Source organism: Gastrolobium bilobum, unplaced genomic scaffold (assembly GCF_033153095.1).
Source record: "Gastrolobium bilobum isolate Gb01-03AN ecotype WA unplaced genomic scaffold, APGP_CSIRO_Gbil_v1 utg3981, whole genome shotgun sequence".
NCBI classification, from domain to species: domain Eukaryota; kingdom Viridiplantae; phylum Streptophyta; class Magnoliopsida; order Fabales; family Fabaceae; genus Gastrolobium; species Gastrolobium bilobum.
Genome location: NW_026898638.1, coordinates 336525 through 350293, shown reverse-complemented (window position 1 = coordinate 350293; position 13769 = coordinate 336525). Strand labels below are relative to the sequence as shown.

The window sequence follows — 13769 nt, the reverse complement described above, 5'->3', positions numbered from 1 at the left end:
CAATATTTTTCTAAATAAATTTTGGTGGCAACTCCATTGTTTTAATCATTGAATATCTTTTTCCGTCACATCACGATCCAGTTGCGACACTTATATATATATATTTTTTTTTTGTGTTGGCAGTCTTCATTAAATTTAAATTTTTTTATTTCTTTCTAAATAGGTGGTATCAACTAATTCTTCAACAGCTAGTCCCAATTATTCAAATCACTATAATTTTAATATTTTGTGATATTATTATTTAATTTGTTTAAGAACAATTTATAAATAATTATTTGTGATAAAATGTAATTTTCTTCTACATAGCTACTTGTCAAGTGTCAACTAATTCTTCAAAGGCCCCAATTATTTTTTTTTATTTTTAAAGGAAAAAGTTCACCAATACCCATGTGGTTTGTTTCAGAATCACCTGATTTTTTATTTTTTACAAACTATAAAGACATATGTGATAAAAATAAAATCACTGGGGTATAGATAATTCTTGAGTAAACCACAAGGGCATTGATGAACTTTTTTTCATTTTTAAATTCAAATTATTTATATTGATTATACATATTTTTCTTATAAGTTTAAATATTTTAATTTATTTTAACCATTTATTCAATTGAGGGGACCACGATCAGTTTTTTCTTCTTTTGACTCTTCTTTCTTTTTTTCTTTTTTTAATTACGACCAATCAGTGGTCAAACAACGTGTCATCGAAGGTATAGCGACCTATGCTCCTGAAAATTTCATGTAATTAAATTGTATTTTAAAGTAAACTTTAATTTTCAGTTATTAAATTAATGGGAAAATATTTCTGCAGTTACTGCAGATAAGGTATCTATAATTATTCTTCAAACGACGTTGTTTTGATATTGAAATCTTAAAAAATTATAAATATAAAGATTATTATAACTTTAAAATAAATTAAAATTACAAAAAACACTATAATTTCTGCATAAAACGAAGTCGTATTAAATTTACTGCAGATAACTTATCTGCAATAGCCTGGAAGAAAAAATTAACCCTTAAATCAATCAATTGTACGTTTTTTTTTTTTTTTCGGTAAACAATCAAATGTACGCTTTGTTGTGTCTTTTATTGACGTCTTTTTGTGATGATAGATAATGTTTGATGCGCTATGATATTGAACAAATAAAATTTCATTTTTTTGTGCCAACATGTTCTGTCCGTATAATTTTATAATTCAAAATGCTCTGATATTTTTTCTTCATTACTATTTATATACTCGATATATATTTAAATATTTTGAATTATTAAAACACGTTCTTTATTTTAAAAGAAAATTATTCCATTTTTTAAAAAAGTAGTGTATCGTAATTGAGTTTATAAATTTATTTTTAATATATCCGTTCCTTTATTTAAATTATCTTTACTTAATTACTAATAATTAAATAGGACTTAATTGTTCATAACTTACATTTAAATTTTCAATTCAAAAACCAATAATTCATATTAGTTTATAACGAAATGAAAATTCAGGACACTACCACAATATATATCCTAATATAGAATTAAACATAAGGTACGACTAGTCATCACAATGACTTCATAGAAGCTTCTTCTCAATTGTTTTCTAAACCATGGAATCAGACGACTTCCTTCTAAAAAAAGGGTTTTTACCTATAATATCTCTCCTCATTCCAAAGTTTTAAAGTTCAAATGATGGAAAATGAAGACGCCTGTTTTTGTCGTTGTGCTAAATAAACTAAAAACTAAGCCTTAACATCAAATTTTAATCTAAAACTTTACAAAATATAGTTTATTATGAGTATTTTCAGTGGCATATTCTCAGCTTGATCCATTCCTAATTAACTTTGCAGTTAATTACGCACACTTAATTCCCAAACATTAAATGATAACGATTCAAAGTCCCAATAGCTTAAGGATAGCTAAGTTGGCAATTGAGCTTTCAATTCAAGGATTTGCTTGGATCAGAGGTTCAAATACTGTCGCAAATTCTTGAAAAATCTTTAAAGGCAAATGACGTGTCTCTCTCCATAAATGGGAGATTAGTCTCATCCTTCCTCCTCCGATAGCGAAACTCAATGCACGTTCCTACGAGGAGTAGCCTTCTGGCCTTAAAGTCTACGGTCAACCTTCTACAAACTAAGGTGTTAGGTCAAGTTTGCATGGTTTTATATATCGCATAAACAAAAGTACCCAAACTCACACCTACTCACTTGGTTCCCAACTTTCCTCGCTCCCCAATCTTAGCTTATAAATTCTTCCATTCATTCCCTTCGCTCTCTTCATCCCACTTTTGTTAGAGTGACAACAACATCTCATAACCACCAAAACATGGCAACCCAATACCTCATCTTCTTCCTTCTCCTCTCTTCCTATACACTCACCTCTGTCTCCACAGAAGAAACCGGTTTCGTGCGTTCACTAGACCGCGAGATGATGGCCATGGAAAAGAAAGAAAAAATAAGCCACTTCAGATTCTATTGGCAAGACATCGTTGGTGGAAACAACGCTACCTCAGTTGTAATTGTTCCACCACTCCCTAAGTATAACCCTGCCAATGCCTTTGGTATGGTTAGAATCATTGACAACGCTTTGACCTTAGGACCAGAACTAAGTTCAAAGCTTGTTGGAAGAGCTGAAGGGTTTTATGCATCTACATCACAGACAGAGCTTGATCTTCTTATGGTTATGAGCTTTGCCTTGTTTGAAGGGAGGTATAATGGTAGCAGCATCACAATCGTGGGGAGGAACGTTGCTTATAACACGGTTAGGGAGTTGCCTGTGATTGGTGGCAGTGGTGTTTTCAGGTTTGCTAAGGGATATGCTGAAGCTAGGACTCACTTTTTTGATCCTAAAACTCAGGATACTGTTGTTGAGTACAACGTTTATGTTTTTCATTATTGATGTCACACTGTTTCTTAGTTTCCTCTTTTGAGGTCATGTATCTGCTGCTTTTTTGCTTTTCCTGTGGAGGTTAACCTCGTGAACCCACTCCTTGTTTATTTGTATTTGGAATGATAATTTGAATAAAAATAATTTATGCTTACTCACTAGAGATAAGTATATAAGTTTGATTCAAATAATATTGTGTAAAATAATCCATTGAAGCCAAAAGTTTAAATTGATAAGTGATGGTTCATCAAAGGTTTTTATATTATATCTCTAAAATAAAAGTAGAGCGGTGAGAATCAACTTGGTGACTTTTGAGGACTATGATACCATGTAAAACAAATATTTCACCTAAAAGTTTGAACTAATAAGTGAACATCCATAAAAAAAAGTATATATTATATATCTCTGATGATCTCACAGCTAAAAGAGCATGACAGTTATTTATTTCATGTGTTGATTTTGTTTGAGTATTGACCGAGTATATATCTTGTACTTATCCATTTTAATTTCAATGTATTATGTTACCACCTACTTTAAAACTTATTTACAATTGTGTTTTCTTGAATTAATTGGTCGACAAGGAAGAAGTCGTCTCGAATAGACATTAACAATTTAAAATGCTAGTAGAAAACTAATTTTTAGTCAAATGAGTTTGCCATACGCTTCGTCAAGTCAGATAAGATATGCTCAATTTTATAAAGTGCAATGTATGTATAATTGAATTTTATGCCATATACGAATTTATAATTTTAAATTATATCTCGAATAATAGATGCATTGCTACGTATAGAATTTATTGTGAGTCTAGGTCTATGTTAACATTACTTTTGCCTAAATAAGCTTTAATCATTTTTGCAAACTGATGGCCTTTGCCTATCTTTTATCCATGATTGAATTTTTGTTGTTTATTTGGGTTCAAACTTGCAAACATAAAAGCCTAGTTAAATTTGAACTTTTATTTAAGGGGTATGTTTTTCTCATGTTATATTAGATAACATACCCCTCCTACTCATACATTAAAAGGTGTGCTTGCATTTATTTATTTTTTTACTTTTTTTTTAAAAAGTGGATCCCACATGCTTTGTGTCTATGGCATAAGATAGCAAATCTCATGCAACATAAGACTTGTATTTCCCTTTATTTAAAGGCCTACGTTATATAAATGTAAAACAAGAGAGAGAGAGAAAAAACTTTATATAGTTAATAAAGAAGCTATCATGGTTTTATATATTGGAAAAATATATATCATTTTAAAGGATATAAAGTTGTGTCATTTTAAGTGAGTAAAAGAGATAAATCCTGGAAGAGAAAATGGAAAGAAAAAGTTTTAAGGATATGAGTCTCACCTCTTTGTGAGAGTGAAAGGATGTATGATGTATCGTTTACAATAACACACATTTTTCCCTTTATATATATATATATATATATATATATATATATATATATATATATATATAAAGAAATCATGAATTTATGGAAGCATTTTAAAAAAAAAAAAAAAAATTTGACTCTCATAAATTTAAGGAGACTGTTATGTTGAATATTTAAGATCTCTACACTGGGCTAGCCCACTTTTACATTTAGCCCATGGCCCAATCCATTTCTTTTGTTTCAATAAATTATATATATGAGATTAATATTTTTCATGTAGGAAATAATTTTATCTTTTATATATATATATATATATATATATATATATATATATATATATATATAGGGGTGTTCGCGGTCTGGATTGGATCGGTTTGGAAGCAAAACTCATCTGATCCAATCCCTTCGGTTTGATCATGTAATCATCCATTCGGTTTAGATTTTTTTTCAAATCCGATCCGATCCAATCCAATTTTTTTCGGTTTGGATTGAGTCGGTGTTCGGTTTTTTGAATATCCTAAAATTAGTTTCATGATTATTGTGCAAATAACATCTTTTGTATATATTGGCTTCGTAAAAAAAAATTTGAAATACAAAAATATCAGTAAACAATACTATAGTTGATGAGATGTGACTAAGTTTTTCTTGGGTTTACACTACAGGGAATTTGGGGTTTAACGTCGGTTATTTTAATGAGCGGAGGTGGTTTAAACAGCCAGCAAAAATTTTGACGTCACTTTAAAAACCGCCTGTGAAAATGGGGCCACTAAATCCATTTGCACGATTTGGAGTCAATTTTCTCAACCGACGGAATAACCGCCGTTGAGCTTTAGCTTAAAATTAAAAAAAAAAAGCAGCAAAAACAGCTGCTTTTATTTGTGCAGAAGCCAAATAATCAAATCTAAGTTAAGACACATTAAAGGCATTACAACTGATTCTTTAAAAACCACATCAAAGGCATTATAATTGATTCTTTAAAAACAAAACCAAACCAAAATTAGATTCTTGTAAAAGATTAGTTATTATTGTTTTTCATCTGAGAACCAATGGCAACCTCTTTCGTCCAAAGAAGATCTTTAGAATACAGATAATCTAAAAGGAAAGTGAAAGGGCTTTTCAGCTCTACACAAACTATTGACTCCATCCTAATACTATCTTCTGAGCTGCAAGAGCTTCAGCCTCTAGAGTTGGTTCCCATAATAGTATAGTCTCTGCCAGTAATGATGTCACCACATATGGATGCCCGGACGCCTATCTTCCAAGTAACCTATGATCAAGATGTAAACAAAGAAATTAATGAAAAATTTGATTGGGTGAATTGTGTGACTAAGTTATGGCTAAATATCCAGGTGAATACAGGTGCCAAAAATAATATGATACAGAGTTGCTTCCTTGCAGAAACACCAAAGTGCCCCATAGTCTCTCTCTATATATATATATAAATAATATGAGAATAGAAGCACTGCCACCAGTAAAGCTAGAGCAGCAAAACATACTAAACCAAGTAAGAAATTATAATAAAAAAGGTGCTCAATGATAACCAATTAACCACGTACCCTCAGTTTCATATTAGGAGCAAGAGCTTGAGGAGGAATAACTGAAGTCAATTCGCACAAGACTTGAAAAAGGGTATTCTAATATATTATAGAATTGTAAATAATCTGTACAAAGGGTTCTCTATTTATAGAGAATATTTGACCTACTTTTAACCTAATGGGCTTGGCCCAATACAACAAAGGGCTTGACCCAATACAACAATAAATGACTAAATAAAAACTAAATAATAACTAAATCAATATTATTTACAACACTCCCCCTCAAGCTGAGGAATAAATATTTATCATTCCCAGCTTGCTAGTAAGTTCTTGAAATCTGTCTGAAGGAAGCCCCTTTGTTAATAGATCAGCCAATTGACGCCCAGTGGGAATGTATGGAGTGGTAATCAACCCGCTATCAAGTTTCTCTTTGATGAAATGGCGGTCAACCTCAATATGTTTAGTCCGATCATGTTGAACTGGATTATGAGCTATACAAATAGCGGACTTATTATCACATAGCAGCTTCATAGGTCCCTCACATTTTATTTTGAGATCATCAAGAACAATTTTCAGCCACAGTAACTCACAAATGCCTTGAGCCATAGCTCGAAATTCAGCTTCTGCACTTGATCTGGCAACCACATCTTGTTTCTTACTTCTCCATGTCACCAAGTTACCGCAAAGAAACATGCAATAACCAGTGGTAGAACGACGGTCAGTCACGGATCCAGCATAATCAGCATCTGTGTAGACTTCTAAAGATAGATTGCCATCACGTCGGAATAACAATCCTTTACCAGGAGTACCTTTAAGATACTGAAGAATTCTCTCTACTGCCTGCATGTGTTTTTCTTTTGGATCGTGCATAAACTGACTGACAACACTAACAGCATAAGTTAGGTCTGGTCTAGTATGGGCCAGATATATCAATTTCCCAACTAGCCGTTAATATTGTCCTTTATCAACTGGAGGACTCTCTACTTCATAGCCCATCTTGTGATTCTGCTCAATAGGAGTATTAGAGGGTTTACACCCGAGTTTTCCTGTTTCTTTGAGAAGATCAAGAACATATTTCCTCTGGCTGATAAAAATTCATTTGCTTGAATGAGCTACTTCTATTCCTAGGAAATATCTCAGTTTCCCAAGGTCTTTGATTTCAAACTCAGAGGCAAGCCGTGTTTGCAGAATCTGTCTCTCCACAAAATCATCACATGTGATAATAATATCATCAACATATACAAGGAGCACAGTAAGCTTCCCATTTTGGGAGTGCTTGAAGAAAAGAGTGTGATCTCCTTGGCTCTGTCTGTATCCTAAGGTCATCATAACCTTAGTAAATCTTCCAAACCAAGCACGAGGTGACTGCTTCAATCCATACAAGGCCTTTTTTAATCTACAAACTTTATTTTGCCCCTTCACAGAATCAAAACCAGGCGGGATTTCCATGTAGACTTCTTCTTCTAACTCACCATTGAGGAAAGCATTTTTCACATCAAATTGATTTATATCCCAATTGTAATGGGCAGCAAGGGATAACAAGATTCTCACTGTATTCATCTTTGCAACTGGAGCAAAGGTTTCTTCATAATCAATGCCATAGGTTTGAGTGTAACCTTTGGCCACTAATCGAGCCTTATATCTCTCAAGAGTGCCATCAGAATTATATTTCAGGGTATAAACCCATCTGCACCCTACTGCTTTCTTTCCGTTGGGTCTATCAATAACCTCCCATGTTTTATTTTTCTCCAAAGCATTCATCTCCTCTTGCATGGCTTGAGCCCAATTCCTATCTTTCAAGGCTTCATGTACTGATTTTGGGATTGCAATAGAATCTAGTGCTGAAACAAAGCTTTTGTGCTGCACAGAAAGATTAGCAGAGGAAACAAAGTGGGAGATAGGGTATTGAGTACAAGAGGGACAGGAGGAACAAGTTTTCTTGTGACAAGATCTTTTTCCTTTTCTAAGAGCAATAGGTAAGTCATCAGAAGTAGAAGCAATGGGTAAGTCATTAGAGATATCAGAAGAAATAGACAAATCATGAGAGGAAATAATATTAGAATCAGAAACAGGAGATTCAGAAGAAATAGGAGATTCAGGACTTACCAGTGGTTCAGACGATTGAGGTTGCTGGTGAGACAGTATGGGTTGTATCTCAGGTGTATTTGAAGGTTCTGACACACCAGGAGCAGACACACTAGGAAGAGAGAAGATTGATCCAGACTCAAAGAAGGAAGGGGACGAGTCTTCTGAAGAACTATTCTCCCCCTGACGATGAGGACCCAGGAAATAAGATTCAGATTCTTGAAAGGTGACATCCATAGAAACAAAAAATTTCCGACTTGGTGGATGATAACACTTGTACCCTTTTTTATAAGGGTTATAACCAAGGAAGACACACTTAAGAGCCCTAGGATCCAACTTACTCCGATGTTGTTTATGAACATGGACAAAAGCAACACATCCAAACACTCTTGGTAGAAGGCTCTGCAATATGGGAACAGAAGGAAAGAAGGAAGTCATGGAATGAATAGGACTGATATTGTTAAGGACCCGTGAAGGTAAACGGTTGATCAAAAAAGTTGCAGCTAATACTGCTTCTCCCCAATAAGAACTAGGAACAGATGTCTGAAAAAGTAGTGCTCTAGCAACTTCAAGAAGGTGACGATTTTTCCTTTCAGCAACCCCGTTTTGTTGAGGGGTATCAACACATGTGAGCTCATGAATCATACCTCTGTCTGAAATGAATTGTGACAGGCGTTGATTGACGTACTCAGTACCATTATCAGATCTGAGTCTTTTAATACCCTTACCAAACTGAGTCTCAACCATGTAATGAAACCGAATAAATATCTCTGGTACTTCATACTTGTCTTTCATCAAGTATATCCATGTTATCCGAGTACAATCGTCAATAAAAGAAACAAACCACCTAGCACCTGAAACACTGTGCACTTTAGAAGGGCCCCAAACATCAGAATGGATAAGAGAAAAAGGTTCTCTGCTTTTAATAGTGCTAGAAAGAAATGACACTCGATGGTGTTTTGCAAATTCACAAACATCACAATGAAAGGTCTCAACCGACTTATTGAGAAACAGATAGGGGAACATAGACTTCAAAAGACTAAATGGTGGATGCCCGAGACGCTTGTGATGGAGCCAAATCATAGACTCTGCAGTAGAGGGATGACGTGTCATTAATAACTGATTTTTGCTAGCATGGTCTGGAAGGAGATGATACAACCCATCCTGTTCATTAGCAACTCCAATTGTCTTCTTCGTGGTAAGATCCTGAATAAGACAATGAGAAGGAAAAAATGTGATAGAACAATTCAAATCAATTGTAAGTTTTTGAGTGGAGATAAGATTAGTAGAAAGCTGAGGAACATAAAGAACATTTTTAAGAAACAAGAAAGGTTGAATTTGAATGTTACCAGAACCAATAACTGATTTATGGGATCCATCAGCTACGGATATAGTATGACTACCAACAGTAGGATGATAAGAACAAAATAACTCAGTACGACAAGCCATATGATCAGTTGCACCAGAATCCAAAATCCATGAGGTTTTAAAATCAGTGCAAGAAGCAAGAAGAGATATAGAACGTGTGCTCTTACCAGATAAGATCGAAGAACTATCATGCTCAGCCATTCTTTAACAAAAAAAGTTAACAACCAGCGATAAAATCAACCAAACAGAATATCAAATGACCTCTGATCAGAAAAATAATTATAGATCGAGACAGAAGACAAGAAGACGAGAAGAATGGTGGTGGTCCGGTCCAAAAACACGGCCGCACGCGCCTCCACGCGCCGGAGAAAGGAGCTGCGCGTGGGATTCACTCGCCGGGAAAGGGGCGGCGCGTGAGAGTGCGTGGATGGGCTTCGCCGGCTGAGATTTTTATGGTGTGGTCGTCCGGTGAGCGCACACCTGTCTGTGGGTGGTCGCGGTTGAAAAGTCGCCGGAAAGTGGTCCAAACGGTGAAGACAGATCTGATTGGAGGCGATCGGAGGTGTTTCGGTCGTTTGTGGCGGAGGAACACTGCGTAGAATGATAGATCGGAGAAAAAATAAGGTCAACAATGGTCCCCTTGGTCCAAAAGGTCCCTGGAAAAATTTTCCGGTGGCGGCTAATGGCGGCAAGAGGCAAAGAAATTAGGGTTTTGTTAAAAAAGAAGATAATATGTGCGGAAGCAAAGCCCTCAGATCGAGAGCTCTGATACCAACTTGAAAAAAGGTATTCTAATATATTATAGAATTGTAAATAATCTGTACAAAGGGTTCTCTATTTATAGAGAATATTTGACCTACTTTTAACCTAATAGGCTTGGCCCAATACAACAAAGGGCTTGACCCAATACAACAATAAATGACTAAATAAAAACTAAATAATAACTAAATCAATATTATTTACAACAATAAGTGGGATGTTCAATTTCCCTAACAAAAGTTTAAATAAAAAAAATCTTCATATGTATAATGAAGATGGTGCATTATCACATTATTAAGTAAAAAATAAGAAACATAAAGCCACCAAAGGTGAGAGAAAACTACATACCATAGTGAGAATCTTTGACGCAGGTTAAAATATCAAAGGTTTGGAGCTCGAGGATGACACCAAGAAGCCACATTGTGGTCGAAACTGGCTTTATACGCCGCAGCTCCTGAGAATCAAAAGGATGCAGCAATAATTAAATTAATAATTCATGCTAAGTCTCTCCAGCTACCAAGAGATTTTTCACAGAATCAAAAATATCCAAGTGTTAGCTCCACTACCACACCTTAAAGGAGACTGTGTCCCATATTTCTAATTACTTATCTGCACCAATTGTAATTAACTAATGAAATGTGCATGCATGGAATCGGTACATATGTACAAATAATCAACCACGGAAAACATAGTAACTAGAAATTGTAATTTTCTAATAATTTATCTAGATGGACGCAACGCTGCAGCAAATAGTGCTGGAACTAGTAATGCAAGTGCAATTATAAATATAAACCAAAGAAATTAGAACTCTAAACTAGCAACACTGCAGTAAATAATATAAACCAGCTTTTTCTAGCAATGCATCAGCTTCTGCAGGACCTCTGCTTCCAGGTTTGTAAGGGATTGGCTTGAACTCCCTTTTATCAATGTGATGCAAAAGTGGGGTGAAGATCTCCCAAGATGCCTGATAAGAGATAAAAAAACACAACTATTAAAGTTGTGAATCAATACCCTTTTGCAATAGTCTATGAAGCATATAATGATCTTTACCTTCAACTCATCTCTTCGAACAAAATGTTGCTGATCACCTTTAATTCTGTAAAACATATTCCAAATCCAATTACTGTTCATTCAATTCTATTTCTTTTAAATAACTGAATTGATTGCTAAGTAATTCATGTAATCCAAATTCTAGTATATATACTTTTTAGCACCTTGAGACGTTTATATATAGAAACAACATACAAGCCATAAACATGAACTAGGAAAAGTAGCATACGTGTCAAGAATTAGACGCTCATAAGCCTCTGGAATGGTTATGCCTTGATAGGGTTGCCTATATGACAAATCTAGTTCACTTTGAACTGTGGACATCTCCAGTCCAGGTTGCTTGACCTGCATGAGACATTGAACTTGTCAGTCCAATCTCAGAAACATCATTAAATTATTTTAGCATTTTATGGCCATATCTTAACGAATTTAAGATATAAATTTCTTTCATTATCACAAGATAACAGGTAAACTCAAACACTATTAGGGTTCTGTGGGTGTAGGAAACACCACTTCAACAATTACATATAGCAATTTCCTTTCCACACCATCCACATGCATGCTACACATGTGGCTGGACTTTACTAACTCAATTGGTGCATTGCCACCAAGTGGCAACCAGGTCATCCCCCTCCTTGCGTGCATGTACGCCACATGCTTAGCTAAGTTGACACTTGACACCCTCTCATTCTCCACGGTAAAACACCATTGACCAACATCTCATCAATTCAAAATTTTGCATCTTCAAACACATTCACGGTAAAGACTCTCAAGGAACCCACACATGGCCAAGCTTTCCCAACCCACGCAATGCATGCCCTCCAAGTGTCAAGTAAGACCGCCACCTAGCCAGCATTTGGACAAATTGCAAATCCATTTATTTTCAGTCAAAACACATTTGACTACATTCACTTTCTTGTTGTTCATCTTTTGTACCGAAGACTATCATCCACCTCCATTGATATCGTTTTCAAACTTTCCCCAAGCAAGAACATACCACCAAGTTCTCACCACCTCTAGCTTATTTCTCCATTTCTCAACCGAAGCCAACATCTACTTCTCCATTAATTTTTCCATAGCCGAAACAGACTAGCTAGGAGAGTGACCTCAAACTTGGGTTCTTTAAGCTTACAACTCACATGCAAAGCCACATTTCTTTCAAACTCCAAGCCGTGAGTCTCATATTGAAGTTGAAGTTGAAGTTATAGTTCATTCATTCCTCATCCATTTTGGCCGAAGATTTAAAAGGAGGAGGCACGAACCCTTGCTAAGAGCTTCAAGAAGGGGAAACAAGGAACTATAACTAGGAAAAAACACTGATTTGTTTGAAAAGTGGGAAGGTAAATTCTAGCCTTGTGTGTGTTCCCCTCGCTTACGGGTATGGTGATTAAAGAAGGGTTAAGGATTTACAAGAACATTCTGTAGTCCTAGTAAGAGGGGGAAGGGTTAAGGATTTACCCGGCGTGAGATATCACATTGTTCGAGGAACTCGAAAATTTTAGTGGTTATAGCCCTGACTTAGCCAATTAATTCAGGTTTTTATGGAATGAAATTCTGTTTATTCATTGTATAATAATGGGAATTAGGAACTCTATTAGTTATGTCACCCTCGGCTGTGTTAGGAATATAGGAGTACTTCTTTGTGTGCCCTGTTTTGTTGAATCCAACCAATTGGCTAATGACATATGAAGGAATACATAATTAAATATGCAATATGAAATTCACAAATTCTTGTGAAATGTGAATAAAACACGAAAGAAAACTACAAGTGACATTATTTATTATATATATTTCATAAAAAATGGAAAATGAGATACTACAAACCATGAAAAATTGTTAAATACATTACTTACAACTAAAGGTGTGGTTGATTGCTCACGATGCAGATTCGGAGCTTGCGCCATCGAAACCAGATTCTAAGCCTGTGACAAGAAAGCTCATGTTGCTGGAATAAAATAGCGAAAAATCCAAAAAAAAGGAAAATCAAAAAATAAAATTTAAATCTGAAGCAGGTTAAAGAACAATATCTATAAAGAACAATGACTGAGCTCAACACAAAATTTTAAAATGAAGATAAGGAATTAACTTAGGGTTTATGGCATGGGAGATTTCGAATTGAATCAGCTTCGATGCAAAATCGCAAATCTAATAAGGATTGGGAAGGAGTTCTTACATACCAATAACAATGGTAAGATTTACCGCAAACAATTTCCCTTCTCTGAGGTCCAAAATATCTCGCTTGCTTGAGAATCAGAAAAAAGTATATCGCAATTGAAATGATTGACAAAATTTAAATGTTGAGATTTTTAGATAAATGTGAAGTGTAAGAGTGGAAGAGTGCCTTGTGGAAAGTGAAAGAGAAAGGGCGTGGTGTGATTTTGTAAATGGTTATATTAACCCGGTTAAATTTATCATTTAAAATGCAGGCGGTTATATAAACCCGCCATTAGTAAACGGCCACAAAAATGCGAATTTGTTGTAGTGTTAGTTGACGAATTAATGAGTCTTGAGTTTAGAAATTTTTGGGTTATAATTAGGGAAATGACAAGTAGGTAGAGAATTATTAATATATTGGATCGGTTTGGATTGGATCGGTTTTTATCAACCCATCCGAAAACCGATTCAATCCAATTAAAATTTCCGATTTTTTTTTGGTTTTTGGTTTTTCGGTTTTCGATTTATTCGGTTATCGGTTTTTCGGTTCGGTTGATGAACATCCCTATATATATATATAAA

At 34.9% G+C, this 13769-nt stretch overlaps 2 protein-coding genes across 4 annotated transcripts; one reads left to right on the top strand and one right to left on the bottom strand.

Annotated features, from left to right (window-relative positions):
- Positions 1-2200: 2200 nt before the first annotated feature.
- On the top strand, positions 2201-2982 carry LOC133317949 (dirigent protein 22-like). Its single transcript, XM_061519854.1, has one exon. The coding sequence runs from the start codon at positions 2305-2307 to the stop codon at positions 2875-2877; it is 573 nt and encodes a 190-aa protein (XP_061375838.1). The 5' UTR covers positions 2201-2304; the 3' UTR covers positions 2878-2982.
- Positions 2983-5215: 2233 nt separating this feature from the next.
- On the bottom strand, positions 5216-13400 carry LOC133317954 (glucose-6-phosphate 1-dehydrogenase, cytoplasmic isoform-like). Of its 3 annotated transcripts, none has more exons than XM_061519862.1 (7): positions 13211-13400; positions 12887-12955; positions 11263-11378; positions 11034-11079; positions 10863-10947; positions 10332-10437; positions 5216-5503 (listed from the first exon to the last, which is right to left on the bottom strand). In XM_061519862.1, exons 2-6 carry the CDS (start codon positions 12935-12937, stop codon positions 10364-10366), a joined length of 372 nt encoding a protein of 123 aa, XP_061375846.1. In that variant the 5' UTR covers positions 12938-12955; positions 13211-13400; the 3' UTR covers positions 5216-5503; positions 10332-10363. The 3 variants fall into 3 exon arrangements, with proteins under 3 accessions (XP_061375846.1, XP_061375845.1, XP_061375844.1); XM_061519861.1 differs by having other exon boundaries at positions 5217-5503; positions 10827-10947; positions 12887-12978; XM_061519860.1 differs by having other exon boundaries at positions 5219-5503; positions 10827-10947.
- Between the last annotated feature and the right edge of the window lie 369 nt (positions 13401-13769).